The sequence below is a fragment of the Quercus robur genome, chromosome 5 (assembly GCF_932294415.1).
Source record: "Quercus robur chromosome 5, dhQueRobu3.1, whole genome shotgun sequence".
NCBI lineage: Eukaryota > Viridiplantae > Streptophyta > Magnoliopsida > Fagales > Fagaceae > Quercus > Quercus robur.
The window spans coordinates 31,787,729-31,808,021 of record NC_065538.1 but is presented as its reverse complement, the minus strand read 5'-3'; the positions used below and the strand labels follow the sequence as shown (position 1 = coordinate 31,808,021).

At 34.0% G+C, this 20,293-nt stretch overlaps 1 protein-coding gene across 5 annotated transcripts; it reads right to left on the bottom strand.

Annotated features, from left to right (window-relative positions):
• Nucleotides 1–8,607: 8,607 nt before the first annotated feature.
• On the bottom strand, nt 8,608–19,359 carry LOC126725807 (mediator of RNA polymerase II transcription subunit 15a-like). 5 transcript variants are annotated; one of them, XM_050430735.1, is made up of 7 exons: nt 19,263–19,359; nt 17,370–17,440; nt 13,734–13,808; nt 13,347–13,439; nt 10,928–11,158; nt 9,366–9,440; nt 8,608–9,089 (listed from the first exon to the last, which is right to left on the bottom strand). In XM_050430735.1, exons 1-7 carry the CDS (start codon nt 19,297–19,299, stop codon nt 8,781–8,783), a joined length of 891 nt encoding a protein of 296 aa, XP_050286692.1. In that variant the 5' UTR covers nt 19,300–19,359; the 3' UTR covers nt 8,608–8,780. The 5 variants fall into 5 exon arrangements, with proteins under 5 accessions (XP_050286692.1, XP_050286695.1, XP_050286696.1 ...); XM_050430738.1 differs by having other exon boundaries at nt 17,370–17,431; XM_050430739.1 differs by lacking the exons at nt 13,347–13,439; nt 13,734–13,808 and adding an exon at nt 11,546–11,620 and having other exon boundaries at nt 10,928–11,251; nt 17,370–17,431.
• Between the last annotated feature and the right edge of the window lie 934 nt (nt 19,360–20,293).

The window sequence follows — 20,293 nt, the reverse complement described above, 5'->3', positions numbered from 1 at the left end:
TGATGATTGACTTAACCATCTCGATGGCATAGCCCTTATGCATAAGGAGACAACAAGTTCCCTAGGTGACAGGGCCCATCACCGTCATTAAGTCTTTGCTAGCTCCATGACTTGGCTTCGGGGGTGACAGTGTTTTGGGCTATTTATAGCCAGGAGTGACCGTTCCTTTCTTAAGGGGACGATCATCCTTCCCTTCAGCTTTTCTCTTGGGCACCCCCTTCCCGACGACCTTAGGGGCCGACAAGGATGCTCCCTCCTTCTCCTCTTTTTTATGCACCGCGGCTGACGCCCTTACCAACGCTCTCTGTCTGGCTACCTTCATTTCTGTTAAGGAAAAAGGACAGGAGTTAAACACAAGGACGACAAGGAAACGACGGAAAGAAATAAGTAAAGAAGGAAGGACTTATGCCGACAAGGGTAACTATTCAATCTACTTGCTAGAGGCGTAAGCTTTGGACCACCACAATAAGTGTGCAGCATATCAAGAGTGAACAGATCCCTGCACTTCTGTTCCTTGAATGGAATCTCAAGAACCCGACGTAGAAAAGCCTCCTGCTGGTCAGTTATGCGCGGATGAACACTGGCTAAAAAAGAGGAACGATGACGTTAAATACTTAACAAATAAACAGAGAAAGAAGTAAAAGAAAAAACTAACGGTGCTAAACTTGAGTCTTTGACAATACCCCAAGTATTGTCGAAGCCATGAGGCATTGTAACCCACCCCTCTAGATGGCATACCCAATCCGTCCCCTAAACAAAGAAATATCTGTCTTTCCAATTTCTATTGGATTTAGGCATATTTGACACAAGCCTAAGCTCTTTCTTCTGCACAGTAAAGTGGTATATCCCTTGAGACGAGACGATGTGCTGGGGTTTATAGCACCAAAAGAACTTGTCCAGTGAAAGTTGACGGTTCCCATATGATCTCAGCTCCAATGAATATCCTCCAATTATTGGAAGCAATCTGGCTGACGGATAGTCCAAGAAAATTGGCCAACTAACGGTGCAATGCCGTCAGTGGCAACTTCAGTCCTGCCGCGAACATGGCATCGTACATGTCGAAGTCCGTGATCTTCCCTGAATAGCCTCTCTCAAACTTCCTAGGGAGACGGATTGGGATATGTTTAGGAATTTGATAACGGTCCCATAAATTCTTAAAGATGTTGACCGTCATCACCGGCTTAAAGTCATTGACAGTCCACATTTTAGGGAGAATAAATGGACGAGTGTGGCCATCCTTAGGGATTCCTGAACTTCCTCCTTTAGAGGCTCTCCCATCAACTTCACCCTCGTCCCCGTCATCCTCTCCCCTGTTTTCTTCATCCTCTCTTCCCTCATCACCCTCATCCTCATCCTCTTCTCTCTCTCTTCTTCTTCACCTTCTCCTCCATCATAACTTTCCACTTCATCGTTAGGAGAATGGGCAGATGTTTCCCTTTCTGACAACCAGGAAAAGCCCTCCTCAGGCTTATGACCTTATTGGAAGACCTCGTCGTAGCCCATTCCCTCATGAACTGACGACTGTTCACTCATCACTTCTCTAGGCATCTATTCACCTACAAGTGATGGAGTAATCTAAGAACCTATTTGATGGGTCTTTATAGAAGTGCTGACTAAACTACAAGAGCCAAAATATAAAGAAGAAAGAAAACGAAGGGAAAAGAGAACTTATAGGATAAAGTGACGACTCTGGAGATGATGGGATCCACAAGTTGATGGCGACAAAGTGACGGATAACAACTCTCTTTCTCTTAAGGTTTGCAAGGATGAAATAAGGAGAAATGTGAGGAAGAGGTGAGATATTTATAGGACGAAAATACATGGGAAACGAAGTGACGTTTTTATTCAGAAACGAGGCTAACCAACTTGTGTCATGTGTCCTATGCATTAAATGATGGCTGCTCGAGGAACCATTAATGAACACACCTTTTCCTGAACAAATAGAAAAGCTACAAATCAAACTCCATAACCTATCAGCTAGAGTCGACGTAGCTATGGAGTAGGGGGTAGCTGATAAGGATAATTCTAAAAGCATGATAAACTCGTTTATGTAAAATGAGGCTGACGGTCCCAATGAACTCGTCAGCCTTACTTATACATTCAGGGGCATAGACGACACCACCTCAAGGCCGACGACTCCACCTTAAAATCACGACACCCGTATGAGACAACTAGAATGCCTGGACAGGATAGGAAACTAATGGAAGGAAGCTGACGGGGATAAGGAAACCTTTGACGGGTTTGACAAGGCCTTGCTTGGCCTCCACGCATAAGCATATAAGAAAACATCTTGCACCTCACGGTTAACCCTAATTAAGAGGATTTCTACAAGGAAAGGATCCTACACGATGCACGCATTAATGAGGATCTTCCATACAAGGAAAGACCCTCTCCGCCAAGGAATGGATGTCAACTCTACGCTACTATAGTAACCCCAAAACCCTCACAAATCAAGGTACGCATAATTTGCCCCAGCTCTAGCACTCTAGAATTGTGAAAGTTCTCTAACTTGACCTTTGGAGAGTATTTGGCTAGTATCACACCCGTACTCTATACAAGGTTTTCTTTGTTTCTGTTTCATAAGAGTTGTCTCGAGCATGTGAGGACTGTGTGACTTACTAACGATTTTTGGCATCATCAATATCTACAATATTTTCACAACAAATTTTATGCGGCAAGTTGTTATTGGTTATAATTTGGGTCATCTACTAACATAACAATAGTTAACAGTCAATAGAGGAATACATTTCTTTTTTCTTTTTCTTTTTTTAATAATATTTTTATTAGATACGTGTTTGACGTCAATGCCAAGTTGCCAACAGAGGAATATGTTTGCATATGGACTTATGGTTTGAAAATCACGTGTATAACTGCATACATTTGACAACAGGCCGAGAGATAGAAGTTTTTTTTTTTTTGGGTAAACAGAGGGAATAATTATATTAAGGCTAAAATTTAAAACTGACCCTCTAAGTTTCACCTTTTATCATTTCAGTCCTCTAAATTTTAGTTTTGTCATTTTAGTTCTCTAAGTTTCAATTTTTGTCAATCCAGTATTTCATTAGATTTCAGTTAAGTAGTGCCATTAAATAAAGCCAAAACGACACCGTTTGGGCTCTCTCCCTCTATTTTTTATTATTTAAATTTTGCAATTAAAACAAAATCAGAAAATGTTATTAAAAAAAAAAAAAAAACATGCCCAAACTCGATGAATCTGTATGCCAAACTGAGAAAATCGAGGGAAAAAGGGAGAGGGAAAAAGAGAGAAGAGAGTTAGGGATTGGCAGGGGAAGAGACCGAGATTGATAATCAGCTCGTTAATATCACGAGTTTGATCGATGGCGACGATTCATTGAAGAGTGAGGAGGACTGGTTCGCTTCGGCGAAGAAGGTGATTTTATGATGGGATCCGAGTTTGGAAGGTTCGAGAAGGTCATTGAATTGGGAGGACTCGGGTGACGAGGCCAATGAGTATTTGTCGATGATTGATGAGATTTTGAATCTAATGGACGAGTTATCGTTTTGGTCCAATTCCGAGTTATCAGCTTGAGGATGAGTTTTCTGTCTCAATCTATCTTTCTCCCACAGTCTGATCTTGCAGTCTCTCTCTTTCCCCCTTTTTCTTTCTCCCCATAATTCTCAGTTAATCGAGTGGATCTAGGGTATCGATTAGTTTTGATTTTTTAGGGGCAGAAATTTTTTTTTTTTTAATAACATTTTTTTTTCTTATGGTTTTAATAACACGGTTTTTGAATTTGTCTTAATTAAAAAAAAAAAAAAATACCTGGTGTAGTTTTGACTTACTTAACATCACAATTTAACTGAACTTTAACAGAATACTGGATTGAAAAAAAATTAAGACTTAAAGGACTAAAATGATAAAACTGAAACTTAAAGGACTGAAATGATAAAAGGTGAAACTTAGAGAGTCAATTTCGAATTTTAGCCTTATATTAATAAGGGTCTGTTTAGGATTCGTTTATTTTGCTAAAACTGAAAACTTTTTGCTGAAAGTACTTAATTAAAGGTAAAAGTTAACTGAAATAATACAGTGGAACCCATGAATAGTACCACAAAGTGTAGTGAGGCCCATGAATAGTAGCAAAAATAAGCTGAATAGTAAAATAAGTTGGTTTTTTAATTTGTAGCCAAATGCACACTAAGTATTAGTTACAACCCGAGTGGTTTGGTTATACAAAACAACATTAGCATCATCAGATAAAGCCTCCAAAATACCAAAAGGAGGGGTTACATAATAAACAAAAGGATCAGACTATCTATGGCCTAGTTTAGCAAGGAAGTCAGCAACTTTGTTGGTCTCCCTATAGCAGTGTTGCAGATGGACCTCCTAGAAAGCTTGGAGAATGTTCCTGCAATCATCCACAATGGGTTGGGTTAGCTGATTGGTGGCTTTTGCGTTAGATAGGAGGTTAATAACTTCTAGAGCATCCACATTTATAATGAGTTTTTCTTCAACATGAATGTTTCTAGCCATAATAAGGTCATCCCTTAAGGCCCAGAGTTCAGCTAGAAGGCAGCTAGAAGTGTCAACTTTTCTAGAGAAGCCTTTCACCCATGAACCATTTGAGTCTCTAAGAAGACCTCCTCCACTCGCATAGTTTGAAGACGACAAACCAGAGGCATCCATATTGAGCTTGTGCCGAAGTTATTTTTTAATGGTCACGAACTTCCCTTAAGCGTATTTACCAACTGCTAATTTTTTAATGTAATATTCTAATATAATAATAATTCCTATAGTTCTATCACTTCAATTTGCAGTTAGTTAGTTACACATATTTACACTTTAGTTAATTAGTTGAGATTATGATCAATTTTTGAGAAGAAGATTAGGATGAGTTAGTTACACATATGTAGCTCATTTAACAGATAACTTAATTCTTAAAGTATATGTTTAATTAAGAAGTCAGTTATTTTAGGCTATGTGAGCTAATGACATTAGAGCTAATCTTCTATACTATTAATAACATTCATGTTTGGTTTTCAACATGCGTACTAAAATACTCTCACACAAATTCTTAAACTCTTTAAAATACCCATATTTTTTACTTAAATAATTTTAAATTAAGAAACACAAACAAGTTAAAAGAGTAATTTATTGTTCCAAAGTTTTAGACTTTTTACTTTATCTTCTCCATTCAGTCTAAAACTTAGGACACTATCACTATCTCATTTTTAAACATTATTCCATGTTATCTTACCTCTTTTTTTTTTTCTTTTTTTTTTAAATATGGTAATTTATATATCACTTTTAAACATTATAACACTAAACCAAAAAAACAAATAAATAAAAAAGAGCACCATGCATGCACAAAGTGCATGTGATGGGTCTAATATCCTATAAATACATGATTGTAATTCAACATTAGATATTGAAAAATAAATCAATTCATTAATTGGTACATATTCTTTCTCTTACTATTTTTATTTATTTATTTTTTTTTTATGGAAGGTAACTATTTCGAATTAAATCAATTCCCCTACAATTCTTATCCATCTCCATTAGAAGCCACAAGGTTCCTAACAAAAATTAAAAAATACATAAATTCAGTAAAAGTCAAAAATTCTCAACAAGGAATAACAAAATATCTTTATTCATTGGAAAAAAAAAAAAAAAAAAAAACACTTGTGACTAAGGGTGTGTTTGTTTTGGGTGAAAATCACTTCCGGAAATACTTTTCCGGAAATGCGGGTGTTTGGTTGGTCCGGAAAATAGAATTTTCCGAAAATCAATTTCAGTTGACCGAAAAAAATATGCTTTGACCACGGAAATGAATTTCCGTTCCTATTTTCACTTCGAATGAATTCCGGAGAGAGAGAGAGAGAGAGAGAGAGCGAGAGGAAAAATAGGTGAACCCCGAGCTCTAGTCCAATCCGACGATCGCCGGTGAACCCTAAGCTCCAGTTCGCGCTGATCGCATGCACCAATCGATCTTGCAAGCTCTAATCCGACGATCGCACCGCGCTACTCGATCTCACGAGCTCCAGTCCGATGATCGCACCGTGCCGATCGCACCTTCGATCTCGCCTCCGCGCGATCTCGCCTTCGACCCACCGATCTCTCTCTATGTGTGATTTTGATTTCTGTGTGATTTTGATTTTTGTTGTTGTTGTGGTGGTCTGGTGGTGGTGTTTTGGTGGTTGTGGCTTTTGATTGCCGGAGTTTGTTGCCGTGGGTTGAATTGCTGTATAAAAAATTTGTAGGAAAATAGCATTTTCAACCATACAACCAAACACCAGAAAATATTTTTCACAACATTTTCTGAAATGCAACCAAACACTTAAAAATATTTTCCTTTCCGAAAAATGGCATTTCTGGAAAATAAGTATTTTTCGAAAAATCACTTACATGAAGCAAACATAGCCTAAGACATTAGGTATTTTTCCATCAAACTGACCATTTCATTTTTTTTTTTAATTTTATTATACATGGAACCTCACTACAGTAAGGACCTTTAGACCGACCTACTCCTGAGCAATAAACTAAGGATACACGATTCCACCCACCACAAATTAGTGGCAGTTCTAGGAATTTTTTTTAGAGGGGTTACTAAAAGAAACTTAAATTATACAAAATCTAATAAAAAAGATAACTAGAATATATCAGCGTCACAAAAAAAAGAAGCAAAGACATAAAGTATTACAATTTCTTTGTACTAACAAAGAGAAAAAGATTAATAAGAAATAAAGTGGAAATTGAAAATGTTGATATGAGAATAATAAAGTGAGAGATAGTCTAAAATGATAATAGGGAAGAGAAAAATTGAGTGAGAGAGAGAGAGAGAGAGATGATATTTCCTATAACTGCAAGTCAAATTGCTAAGGAGAAAAAATTGGTGTAACTGCGTAGGTAAGGAAAGCATAGTTATTGGCGCTGCCAAAGAAAACTCACAATCACAGTATTTTTCTTAAAACTGTTTTTTAAGGAAAATTAAAATTAAAAATTATTTTTAAAAATGGGTTGAACAAGTTACAAATTTAAATGATTAGAGACTTCTATTATTATTATTTGTATTTGAATAGGCTTTTTGTGAAAAATTTGTTTACTTATTGTTTGGTCTAGTCTTGTTTTTGTTTGGGTTATTTTTGTTATTATTTGGGTTTTTTTTTTTTTTTGGTTGTTGTTGTTGTTGTTATTTAAGCTTTTTTTTTTTTTTTTTTTTTTAAATTTGGTTTAAGGGGTTAAGAATTATGTTTGGGACCAGAATTGTTTTTGGAATAATGTTATATCCACTATATTTTTACAACAAATCTTATGTAACAAGCTATTAGTAAGGGTGATCACAAAACATATAATTTTAAACTAATTTTTTATATAATTTTTTTTTCACAAGTCTAATTTTTTTTTGGCAAGTCAGGGTGATCTTGGACCACCCTCACTACAAGTGGAGACGGCATTGCCACAACCATGTATTAATCCAAAACAACTTATAGTGAGAATCAAACCAAAATGTCTAGGTCTACGACTCATCCTAAACCTCAAATTATCTATTTCATTTGAAATTAAGAGAATCTTAATCCCTATAGATTTATGTTAAGTTAATAGAGGTAAAAAAAAAAAAAAAAGGAGATGGGAATCAATTGTTGAATAGTCTTGAGGTTTTCTAAGCAAAGATGAAAGGAGACTAGAGACCTTTCCCTTTGCAATCATTTAAAAAAAAAATTAAATACTTTAATTGACAAAATTAAAAACCATGGACATCATTTTTTTTTTTTTCTTGTTGAAAAAGAGTTTCAACCTGTCATCTTTTTTTCTTTTGAATTTATCAGTTGAGCTAACTGAAATCCACACTAAGAACTTCATTTGAAACATAGGTATAAATGTTTTTAATTCTTTAATTTCCTCCCCTTCTGATTTTTAAAAAGCGAAACCCATGGGGGACCTAGTTTAATAAGTGAAGTTGGAAAAAATTGCGAACTAACATCAATCCCCAAACATTTTCATTAGTTAGCAACGTTTCTAAACTATTTAAGAAACTAACATCTTGAGTGTAAGGAACTCAATTTTTCTCTTAGAACTCAAGCCTAAGAGACTCAATTTCCTTATTCATGATGTAGATGCAGGCAACAACACAAGAGTGAAGAAGAAGAATTTGACTGATGTACTCGAGCAAAGTTGATCTTCCTCTCCGCTCCGACCATGCATGGCTAGATTTCTTTGCCTTTGCTTGCTGGATTTCTTTGTCTTTACTTGTTGGGTTTCTTTGCTCTTCGTGTTGGGTTTCTCTGTCTTTGCTTTGGGTTTCTTTGCTTTTTCTTTGGTTGTTTTGAGAAGAGAAAGTGCTTTGATCTCTTTTGTTTTTCTTTGGTTGTTCTGAGAAGAGAAAGAGACTAGAAGAATTGGTTGTTTTGAGAAGAGGAAGAGTCTAGAAGAAGACTTGCGTTTTTTTTCTTTTGTGGAACTCGAGTCTTTTCCATGTATATTTTTATGGAAATCAAGTCTTTGATACTCAAGTTGCTACAGTGAAATCGAGTCTTTCAGACTCAAGATGTTAGTTTCCTAAATAGTTTGAAATTGATGCTAACTAACAAAATTGTTTGAAAATGAGTGTTATTTCGAAAGAAAAAAAAAAAAAAAAAATCCAGAGAAGTTCAAATAACCGTTCCTTAATAAAAAACGATGCCTACAAAAATTGTACATAATAACCAAAATAAGAAGACTATGATTGTCAGACTAGCAATAGATATTTACATAGAGTGAGACTAGACATGAGTATATAAGTATCCTATTACCCTGCCAGTTTATGAGCATTGAGACAAATTCAATCTGACATTGAATTATCCTGTAAGTTCATTGATTGAAACTGAAGGTTGATTTGATTTTCATGAGACAGCACGGATTGCATATGAGGCGCAGGAAGCTGTCCTTGCTGCAGTGCAGGCTTCTTAGGCCGATTTGTGTTTATAAAATTTACTATCTGCACCTCATATGACCCCAACTTGTCCTTGAAACCAGGTGGTATATTACTTTTGGAAACCTGTAAGAATGTTATAATACGCTCCAACATAGTCTTAAATACTTTCATCTTCTGAAGCTGATCTGACTTTGATTGTTGTGGAAGAGAATCATGCTGGAGAACAAAAAGAATATAAAACATTATAAGAACAAGAATTCTAGTGAAGGACAAAGATGAAGTTATTTTTAATTTGTTCCTAAATGGTAAAAAGCGGGGCGTTTATAAGCACAGGTGTATTAACAGCCCCATGAGGACAGCTGCCACTAATTTCAATCACAGATCCATCTCTCCAGAAGGATGCCATTAACACCATAACTATGATGTGAAAGGCTGAATAATGAGTAAACTTATTCGATGAATTGCACGGGGGATTTTTGAAGCACAACATACCTGCTGCAATTTAGCAACAATTTTCTGGTGCATTTCATTTATTTCAGGAAAGTACAAGTCCTTCATGGATTTGATCTGCAAAAATAAATTAGCAAGAAAGATTATCAAACTCTTCATTTATTCAGGAGCCTTTGTTTATTTCCTCATTATCCGTGCACTAATGCAGGTTTCCCCCTGGGGAAAGGTTATACATATCCATTAAAGCATGAGTTTGTATATGGTTTCATAAATGCAACCGTCACTAAGTTTCAGTTAATGTCTCAACCAGTGAATTTTATAAAAATATAAATATTAAGCTCACTGTAATGCCCAAATATATTCCAGATGAAATTTAATAGAGAAATGGAGAAAAAAAAGGGAGAACAAAAGGAGTCTTAAATTGATAACATCCATCCATCATCTACAAATACTATTCTCTCTTGATCGCAGCAACGCCTGCCAAACCTTGGTTATATCTCATATCAAGTCACAATCTACTTTACCAAGCTTTGCAGCACCAAGTTACTTCCATCAATCCTTTCATAATTTGGTCCTTTGTCACACAGATATTAAAACTCAAGTGCAGCACGCCACATAAAAACATCCTAAAGTGAAAAGTTTAGTACTCCACAAAATGATTTATTCTTGGGGGGAGTTATATATTTAAAACTAGACAACAAGTCATACCCAACTCAGATATACCCATCCAAGTATCATCATGAAGTAATACTGACACCAAGGGGGCATTTGGAAAATCATAGAAATGAGCCAACAGGTATTAAATTTTGTGTTTGTCCAATTTTGTAAAACATAGAACTGTTTCTTAATTGGTCATTTTCATTCCCAAAATTGTTATTAATGGTTTCTTAAAGAGGTCAGATTGTGATTTTGAATAATTTTTTTAAACAAATGAATAATAGCAGAACTAGTTCAAAGCTGAACTTTTTATTTGATATTTAGGTCAAAACTAAATTGAACTAGTTCTATGGTAAGCACCCCCATATGAGCAGAATAAGATTCATCACACAAAGAACAAACAAGAACAACATAAGAGAATCTCTTGGAAAAAATGGAAATCAGTCACTAACATTCATTATTGGAGAAAACTATGGCAGGATAGTTACACACTGTGATTTGTGATGTTCATATTGACACTTAACAAGACTGTTGCATATGTGCAATACTATTATCATCACTAATGCATCATAATAGCGTCAGATTTATGAGTATCTAGATTCTAGACTATTTTATTGTCATTTTCTTTTTTGGGAAAAGTATCATTCATAGAACCTTTTTTAGGATAGTAAAAATTCATCTTAGCTTCAATAATGTCTCAGCTTGAAAATAATTTATTCTTTCCCTTGAATAGAATTCCAAGTTCAAATTCCCTATTAATAAGATAATTATTCACATCCTATTGAGTTAGGGAGCTCTGCTCTTTATTCCATGTCAATATCATTCACTGAAATTCAACAACCCCCCCCCCCCCCCCCCCAACAAAAAAAAAAAAAAAACACTACCTTTGAGAATCTGTCATACCTGAACTTCATCCAATTATAAAACTACAAGTCATGACATATTACCCTATGATAGATCTCCTCTTGCCAATCAGCCCCATTTGCATGTCCTGTCTGAGACTGCATTTGAGCAAGTTGAGATTGTGGCTGTTGCATGGATTGCATATGAGGCGCAGGAAACTGTCCTTGCTGCAGTGCAGGCTTCTTAGGCCGGTTTGTGTTTATAAAATTTGCTATCTGCTCCTCATATGACCCCAAATTGTCCTTGTAACCAGGTGGTATATTACTTTTGGAAACCTGTAAGAGTGTTATAATACGCTCCAACATAGTCTTAAATACTTTCAACTTCTCAAGCTGATCTGTCTTTGATTGTTGTGGAAGAGAATCATGCTGGAGAGCAAAAAGAATAAAAAACATTATAAGAACAAGAATTCTAGTGAAGGACAAAGATCAAGTTACAAAACATAATCAAGTTATTTTTAATTTGTTCCTAAATGGTAAAGAGCAGGGCTTTTCTAAGCATGGGTGTATTAACAGCCCCATGAGGACAGCTGCCACTAATTTCAATCACAGATCCATCTCTCCAGAAGGATGCCATTAACACCATAACTATGATGTGAAAGGCTGAATAATGAGTAAACTTATTCGATGAATTGCACAGGGGATTTTTGAAGCACAACATACCTGCTGCAATTTAGCAACAATTTTCTGGTGCATTTCATTTATTTCAGGAAAGTACAAGTCCTTCATGGATTTGATCTGCAAAAATAAATTAGCAAGAAAGATTATCAAACTCTTCATTTCTTCATGAGCCTTTGTTTATTTCCTCATTATCCGTGCACTAATGCAGGTTTCCCCCTGGGGAAAGGTTATACATATCCATTAAAGCATGAGTTTGTATATGGTTTCATAAATGCAACCGTCACTAAGTTTCAGTTAATGTCTCAACCAGTGAATTTTATAAAAGCATAAATATTAAGCTCACTGTAATGCCCAAATATATTCCAGATGAAATTTAATAGAGAAATGAAGAAAAAAAAGGGAGAACAAAAGGAGTCTTAAATTGACAACATCCATCCATCATCTACAAATACTATTCTCTCTTAATCACAGCAACGCCTGCCAAACCTTGGTTATATTTCATATCAAGTCACGATCTACTTTACCAAGCTTTGCAGCAACAAGTTACTTCCATCAATCCTTTCATAATTTGGTCCTTTGTCACACAGATATTAAAACTCAAGTGCAGCTCGCCACATAAAAACATCCTAAAGTGAAAAGTTTAGTACTCCACAAAATGATTTATTTTTGGGGTGAGTTATCTATTTAACACTAGACAACAAATCATACCCATCTCAGATATCCCCATCCAAGTATCATCATGAAGTAATACTGACACCAAGGGGGCATTTGGAAAACCATAGAAATGAGCCAACAGGTATTAAATTTTGTGTTTGTCCAATTTTGTAAAACATAGAACTGTTTCTTAATTGGTCATTTTCATTCCCATAATTGTTGTTAATGGTTTCTTAAAGGGGTCAGATTGTGATTTTGAATAATTTTTTTGAAACAAATGAATAATAGCAGAACTAGTTCAAAGCTGAACTTTTTATTTGATATTTAGTTCAAAACTAAACTGAACTAGTTCTATGGTAAGCACCCCCATATGACCAGAATAAGATTCATCACACAAAGAACAAACAAGAACAACATAAGAGAATCTCTTGGAAAAAATGGAAATCAGTCACTAACATTCATTATTGGAGAAAACTATGGCAGTATAGTTACACACTGTGATTTGTGATGTTCATATTGACACTTAACAAGACTGTTGCATATGTGCAATACTATTATCATCACTAATGCATCATAATAGCGTCAGATTTATGAGTATCTAGATTCTAGACTCTTTTATTGTCATTTTCTTTTTTGGGTAAAGTATCATTCATAGAACCTTTTTTAGGATAGTAAAAATTCATATAAGCTTCAATAATGTCTCAGCTTGAAAATAATTTATTCTTTCCCTTGAATAGAATTCCAAGTTCAAATTCCCTACTAATAAGATAATTATTCACATCCTATTGAGTTAGGGAGCTCTGCTCTTTATTCCATGTCAATATCATTCACTGAAATTCAACAACCCCACACCACCCCCCCCCCCACCCCCAAAAAAAAAAAAAAAACAACAATACCTTTGAGAATCTGTCATACCTGAACTTCATCCAATTATAAAACTACAAGTCATGACATATTACCCTTTGATAGATCTCCTCTTGCCAATCAGCCCCATTTGCATGTCCTGTCTGAGACTGCATTTGAGCAAGTTGAGATTGTGACAGTTGCATGGGTTGCATATGAGGCGCAGGAAATTGTCCTTGCTGCAGTGCAGGCTTCTTAGGCCAATTTGTGTTTATAAAATTTGCTATCTGCTCCTCATATGACCCCAAATTGTCCTTGTAACCAGGTGGTATATTACTTTTGGAACCTGTAAGAATGTTATAATACGCTCCAACATAGTCTTAAATACTTTCAACTTCTCAAGCTGATCTGACTTTGATTGTTGTGGAAGAGAATCATGCTCGAGAGCAAAAAGAATAAAAAACATTATAAGAACAAGAATTCTAGTGAAGGACAAAGATCAAGTTACAAAACATAATCAAGTTATTTTTAATTTGTTCCTAAATGGTAAAGAGCAGGGCGTTTCTAAGCACGGGTGTATTAACAGCCCCATGAGGACAGCTGCCACTAATTTCAATCACAGATCCATCTCTCCAGAAGGATGCCATTAACACCATAACTATGATGTGAAAGGCTGAATAATGAGTAAACTTATTCGATGAATTGCACAAGGGATTTTTGAAGCACAACATACCTGCTGCAATTTAGCAACAATTTTCTGGTGCATTTCATTTATTACAGGCAAGTACAAGTCCTTCATGGATTTGATCTGCAAAAATAAATTAGCAAGAAAGATTATCAAACTTCATTTCTTCAGGAGCCTTTGTTTATTTCCTCATTATCCATGCACTAATGCAGGTTTCCCCTTGGGGAAAGGTTATACATATCCATTAAAGCATTAGTTTGTATATGGTTTTACACAAGCTTCAGTTAACGTTTCAACCAGTGGATTTTATAACAATACAAACATGAAGCTGTCATTGTAATGTACAAACATATTCCAGATGAAATTTAATAAAGAAAAGAAAAAAAGAGGGGGAGAACAAAAGGAGTCTTAAATTGATAACATCCATCCATCATCCACAAGTACTATTCACTCTTAATTTCAGGAGACAAACATGCCTATGTTTACTGATCCTAAATCATGTTCAGCTGCACTACAATAATCATCTTTTTTCTTTGACCTCATGTATGATGTTTTTCTTAAAATATTTCTATTTAATGAACTTCGATATGAAAAAATAAAAAAATAAATACACATGTCCACTCATGCACTAAACAGAATTCCTGGTTCTTCTTCTCTATGCTGATGCACCACACATCTTTCTTGATACGTAAACCAGGCAGCCTAGTTGATGGATAAGACTCACTACATTTGACCTAGATTTCATCTTCATGAATTCCTTTTTATTTCTACTCAAGAATCAAGATATGGGTGGTTCCATTTTTACTTTATGTTGACCATCTTTCCTAATAAGAACATCACCAGACTAACTTGCTAGATAAACCAAATTACAATTAATTTAATACTAATTTTCTACAAATTACTCTCAAGCCTCGCTTTTATATTATTTTTGGCTCAGGATAATGGCTGTAGATATTTTTCCTATAATCTATTAAACAACTCATGCGAAACATTTTTTTTTTTTTTTTAATTTATAAATCTTAGCACCCAAAAGCAACTTTTATATCATTGCCTAACCCCCACTCTGACCATATTCTCTCCAATGCACAAAAATCACTATTTGTCAAATCAAGTAAGTAGTTAAATAACTCAATCTGCTACAAACCTAAAAAAATTATGAATTAAAAATATCATCTCACGATTAAAATACAGACTCTCCCCCCTATATATATATATATATATATATATATATAAAGGCTGTGCAACCCATGTACAAAATGTTCAGCCAGCAGCATAAGGGCCTCCAAAAAGTTGAAATTCAGAATATAAATAATCAATCTAGGAGATGAAGATAGCCATGAAATGAACTCAAAAGAAACCCATCCCTTTTGTAAAGAGGAAATTTTAATCTCTCAAGCACTGTAGCATATCTTTTCTGCAAAACACCAAATTGAACAAGATGATTTAGATTTTTTTTCCTGCCTAAAACTACTAAGACTAGGTTTCAAATACACAATAAACAACTATTAAAAACACTTCCTTATCAAGTCTTCATAGGTTCAGTCACCTGTGAAAGTTATACTTACAAAAATATATATGACCAGCAATGCTCTACAGTACCAAATGTTGGGCTATAAAGAGGCAACATATCTATTAAATGACTGAAGCTGAAATGAGAATGTTAGGATGGATAAGTGAAAATACAAGGAAAGATAGGGTTTGAAATGAGGAAATTCACTTAAAAATAGGGGTAACCTCTATTGATTAAAAGATTAGAGAAAGTCGCTTGAGATGGTTTAGTCATATTCAGAGGAGAGTGATTAATGCACTAGTAAGAAAGAGTGAGTTGATCCAAGTTGAGAGAACAAATGAAGGTAGAGGAAGAGCAATCATTAGTAGAAGTAATAAAAAATAATATGTAAATTAGAGAAATAGCAGAGAGAATGACTTCAAATAGAATAGAATGGGAAAAAAAATGCATGTGGTCGACCTTAATTAATTTTTCAAGGATCTATAGTCCCCCCAAAAGTTTGGGACTAAAGCTTTGTTGTTGTTGTATCGAGTTAGGCACACACTAGACAACTAGTAGTAGTACCCAATGCAGATATCCCCATCTAGGTATCATCATGAAGAATAAAACCATAGAAGTGGGCTAACAAGTACTAAGTTTTTGTTTTCCCACTTTGTAAAATATAGAAGTGGTTCTTAATTGGTCATTTTTATTTCCAATATTAGTGTTAATGGTTTCTATAAAAGGATTAAAATGTGATTATGAATCATTTAAACAAACTAATAAAAACAAAAACTTCATTTTTGAAGTAGTTTTTATTTTAGATTTAGGTCAAAGCTAAATTGAACTAGTTCTATGGTCTGCCAAGCACCACCAAATGTGCAACATAAAATTCATGATATGAAGAACAAACAAGCATAGCATATTAGCATAAGAGAATCTCTTGAAGAAAATGGAAATCAATCACTAAAGTTCCATATTGGAGAAAAATATGGAAGAATAGTCATACACTGTGATTTATTATGAAGGATTGATCTTGAGATATTATAAAGGAATTTTTTAAGAAAACTCCCTCAACCATTAAGATACTCAAAGTAATTGTGCTAAACTTAGTTTACTAAATATATATTTTTCTAGTAGTCTAGCAAATTTGAATTAACCATTTGACATTTTTTTTATTAAAGATAAAAATAAAAAACTATTTAAAGCCTTAATAAAAAATTTTTAAAAAAATTAAATAGGTTTCCATCAACAAAACAAAAAATTAAATAGATTTGACTGAAAAAAATTTGTAATTAAGTATTAAATTTTTTTAATTCTTTCCTTTAAAAAAAATAGATTGATTATTCCCTTATAAAAAATTGATTCTTTCCTTAAAAAAATAATAAAATAATATGCTAACACAAGCCCATGGGTAGTCCATTAGGCCCAACCCGATAGCCCAGCTTGCTAAAGACAAAATGGGAATTGCCCATTGGCAGGGTCATGGGCCGAGGTTTTCGCTTTCGGCTTAGCCCGACCCGACCCGTTAATTAGTTAATAGTCCATTATGCCCAGCCTGCTGTGCCCACGGGCCAAGTAAAAATTGGCTAAGCTGGCCTGACCCAGCCCATTGACAACCCTTACCCTCATAAGACTGGCTTAGCTGATTGTGACTATATATATATAATATAGTATTCTATTTTATCATCTAAGTTCCTATCTTAATGTAAGTTGCATATGGCAACACTATTATCATCAATAACGCATCATAATAATGTCAGATTTATGAGTATCTAGGCTCTTTTATCTTCACTTTCTTTTTCTTTTTTGAGAAAGTATCATTACGAGTACCCTTTCTAGGATTGTAATATTCATATAAGCTTCAATGATGTATTTGTTCGAAAATAATTTATTCTTTCTTTTAAAAAGAACAAGAAGTTCAAATTCTCTACTGCTAAGATAATTCTTCACATCCTATTGAGTTGGGAAGCTTTGCCCTTTATTCCATATCTACATCGTTCAAAATTGTTTTTTTTTTTTTTTTTTGATAGGTAACATTGTTCAAAATTGTTATTTCTTGATGGTCAGCAACTATTATTGCAATTAACCAAATTTCAACTCCACTAAAATTCAATACCCACCCCTCCAACTATTCCTTTGATGTCATACCTCAACTTCATCCAATTAGAAAACTACAAGTCATGGAATATTACCTTTTGATAGGTCTCTTCTTGCCAATCAGCCCCATTTGCATGTCCTGTCTGAGCTGTGGAATCTAGAGATGCTAAAGATATATAAATATTTGTAAATAAGTTCACATTCTAAGGAAAATAATTTGAAGAAGCATTACTCATTGAACACAATACTAGTAAAAAGGACACTGACCTGTGCAAACGACATACAGCTTACATCAAAGAATCTTCATTCAAAACAAAATACCATATCTCTATACACAACTCTAATATAAGCTCATGAAATGAAATGAAAATAGGGCCCAAAATTAAAAGCTAATTACTTTACACACCCTCTGCACATTAACTTACTTAAAGACTCGTACTATAGTTTCATATCAATCAATATATAGTTTCACATTGATCCACTGTGCATGACTGTCATCCACCGTAAAACCCTTTAGAGGCCTCCACCGCTAGTTTTAGCCGTATCATTAAATATAATAACATTCATTTTGGATAGAAATTTGACCTCCCATTTGCATGTATATTTCATACTAAAGTAAAAAAAAAAAAAAAAAGAAAAAAGGTTGGAGGATGGACATTCATTGGCATGTCCCAACCAACCTAGTTGACTGCATCCTTACTAACCATGTTCACAACTAATTTTTTCAAATTACTAGATTGGTCTGCGTAGTTTAAATCTACGCAATAAGCTTGTCTGTGCTTTGATTCTTTTATATTTGACAGTTGTCATGTACTTTTTAAAGTTCAACATAGCAATTTTGGCAGGAGGTTCCATTTCCAGCCTTGCATCTAATAAACAAATGCAAATTTTTTTTTTTTTTAAGGAAAAAAAAATATATCAACCACAATGCATTTTGAGAATGTAAAATATGCCCAGTTGAAAACATGGATAAGGAATAAAAAGGGAAGGAGGGGAGAGAGAGAGAGAGAGAGAGAGAGAAGAAAGAAAGAATGATGTATGGATTTTCCTGTTTGATTTAAGAACAAGAAAGAAAATTGCATAGATTCAATGACATATACTTGATGATGTCTCTGCAAGAGCTCTTTGTGATAGATATAACCGTTTTTGTTAATCAATTACATTCTGCAATTGAAGCAAGGAACCTGATGCTTGAAAAAGAAATATTAATGGAAATATATGTGTGTGTTTGTGTGCGCGCATGTGTGTGTCTGTCAATTGCATTCCTTATATTTGAATCCATGACCTCACCCTTGACGCTACATCTTGCTCTTACAAGGAAAGGAATTGAAATTTGAGCTAGAGCTCATTAGCTTACTCATCACATACTGAGAAACTCAATTCTTTTTTATAACATGTTTAGAGGTGAAAGCAGTCCAACAGATGCTAAGCAATAACAAATAAATTACAAAGGAAATATTGGAAATATGACATTTTCATTTCTCCCTTTCAAACTGAAGGAAGTAATAAAACAAATAAAAACTTTTCGCTATTTTCCAGGAAAAATAAGTTGATTCCAGAAAAAAGTTTAACTCTTGCTACACAATCGCAAACAAGTTTTTTTTCTCTTTCGTTCTTCAAGCCACCAGAATGGAAAACATCTCTAAGAACAAAGCTAACATGTTCCATAAGTGTATATATATATATATATATATATATTTTTTAAATCTCATGTTTCATTTCCTCAAAGAAAGTGAAAATACACACACATATATATATTTATCATTTTTAAATTGATAAAATTGATATCAAATTTGAAAACCCAATATGCCAAAAAAAAAGAAAATGTTTATATTAATACATGCTTTCATGATTCTTATTATTGAAGGCAAAATATAACTAAATGTACAGAATCAAACAAATAATGAACCAGTTGAAGCTATTTTAGATTTTAATTTGATCACTAAAAAAAGAAGGAACAGAAAGAATCAGAGATAGAGGATGATTACATCTTATTGGCGACTCTGTGGTGTAATTGGGCTCCATCTAATTCTGTTATCAAATTTATAAATTATCAAATCTCTCAAAATTTTCACAGAGAGAGAGGAGCAGCCTTGATCCTTTTTTGTAGCTGAGTGAGAAATAACTCTGTTCCTTTCGACCGTTTTGGGGGGGGGGGGGGGTATGGGTTGTAAAACAATTTTAAGTTTTTAAACATCATTATACGTATTTTTATACATTTTTTTTCAATCATATGTATTTTTACATATATTTTTAAACAACAATTTTCATTTTTTAAACACATATACCAAACAGGCCCTTGGTCCCGAGGAAGAGTGGATGAGAAATGAGAGATTATTTTAATTTTCCCTATATATTCCCCCCCCCCCCCAAAAAAAAAAAAAATCTTCCCTATATTAAGAGGGCTGAAAAAGTTTTATGAATTCAAAAAATGTCAAAAATACTAATAACCTAATTAGATAATTTTTATTCTTAAAAAATTAAAAAAAGGAGTTCAAATTGTAATTCAACAAAATTCAAAAAAAAAATACCCGAGAAACTTTTTTCCTAAAAATTAGCACACTCTCAATATATCTCACTCATGTTTGATACATTTTTTTCCTAAAAACTAGCACACACTAAACCCAATAGTTTAATCCATTTCAAATTTTAAATTTTAGTTGTTTAAAAATTCCTTTCAGTATAACCTCATTAACAATAGGTAAATTCAAATTGAAAAATTATATTAAACTCAAAAAGAAAAAAAAAAAAAAAAAAGTCTCATCGGATGTGCGAAACGCGTGTGATAAGGCTAGTTTATTCTAAGAATATAAAAGTACATTTTAAGGGTATAAAAGTAATATTGATTTGAAGTGAAAGTAAAGAAAAATATATATATTGGTGGACCTATGAAAATCTTTTCTCCCTGATTTTCCTTTCTTTCCTCTTCTTCTAAAAGAATGAAAGAATAAAAAACTACCAAAATAAATTTATTAGGTTACTGTAAACAATCATGTATTTTTACACAATTTTATATAAT

Excerpts from the sequence above, each read along its gene's own strand:
- LOC126725807 (XM_050430735.1), bottom strand. The coding sequence starts at position 19,299 with ATGGAGCCCAATTACACCACAGAGTCGCCAATAAGAT. Across the intron at positions 13,809-17,369 it reads AAGAAGAGACCTATCAAAAG|ATCAAATCCATGAAGGACTT; the intron begins GTAATATTCCAT and ends TTATTTTTGCAG. Across the intron at positions 9,090-9,365 it reads TTGTTGCTAAATTGCAGCAG|CATGATTCTCTTCCACAACA; the intron begins GTATGTTGTGCT and ends TTTGTTCTCCAG.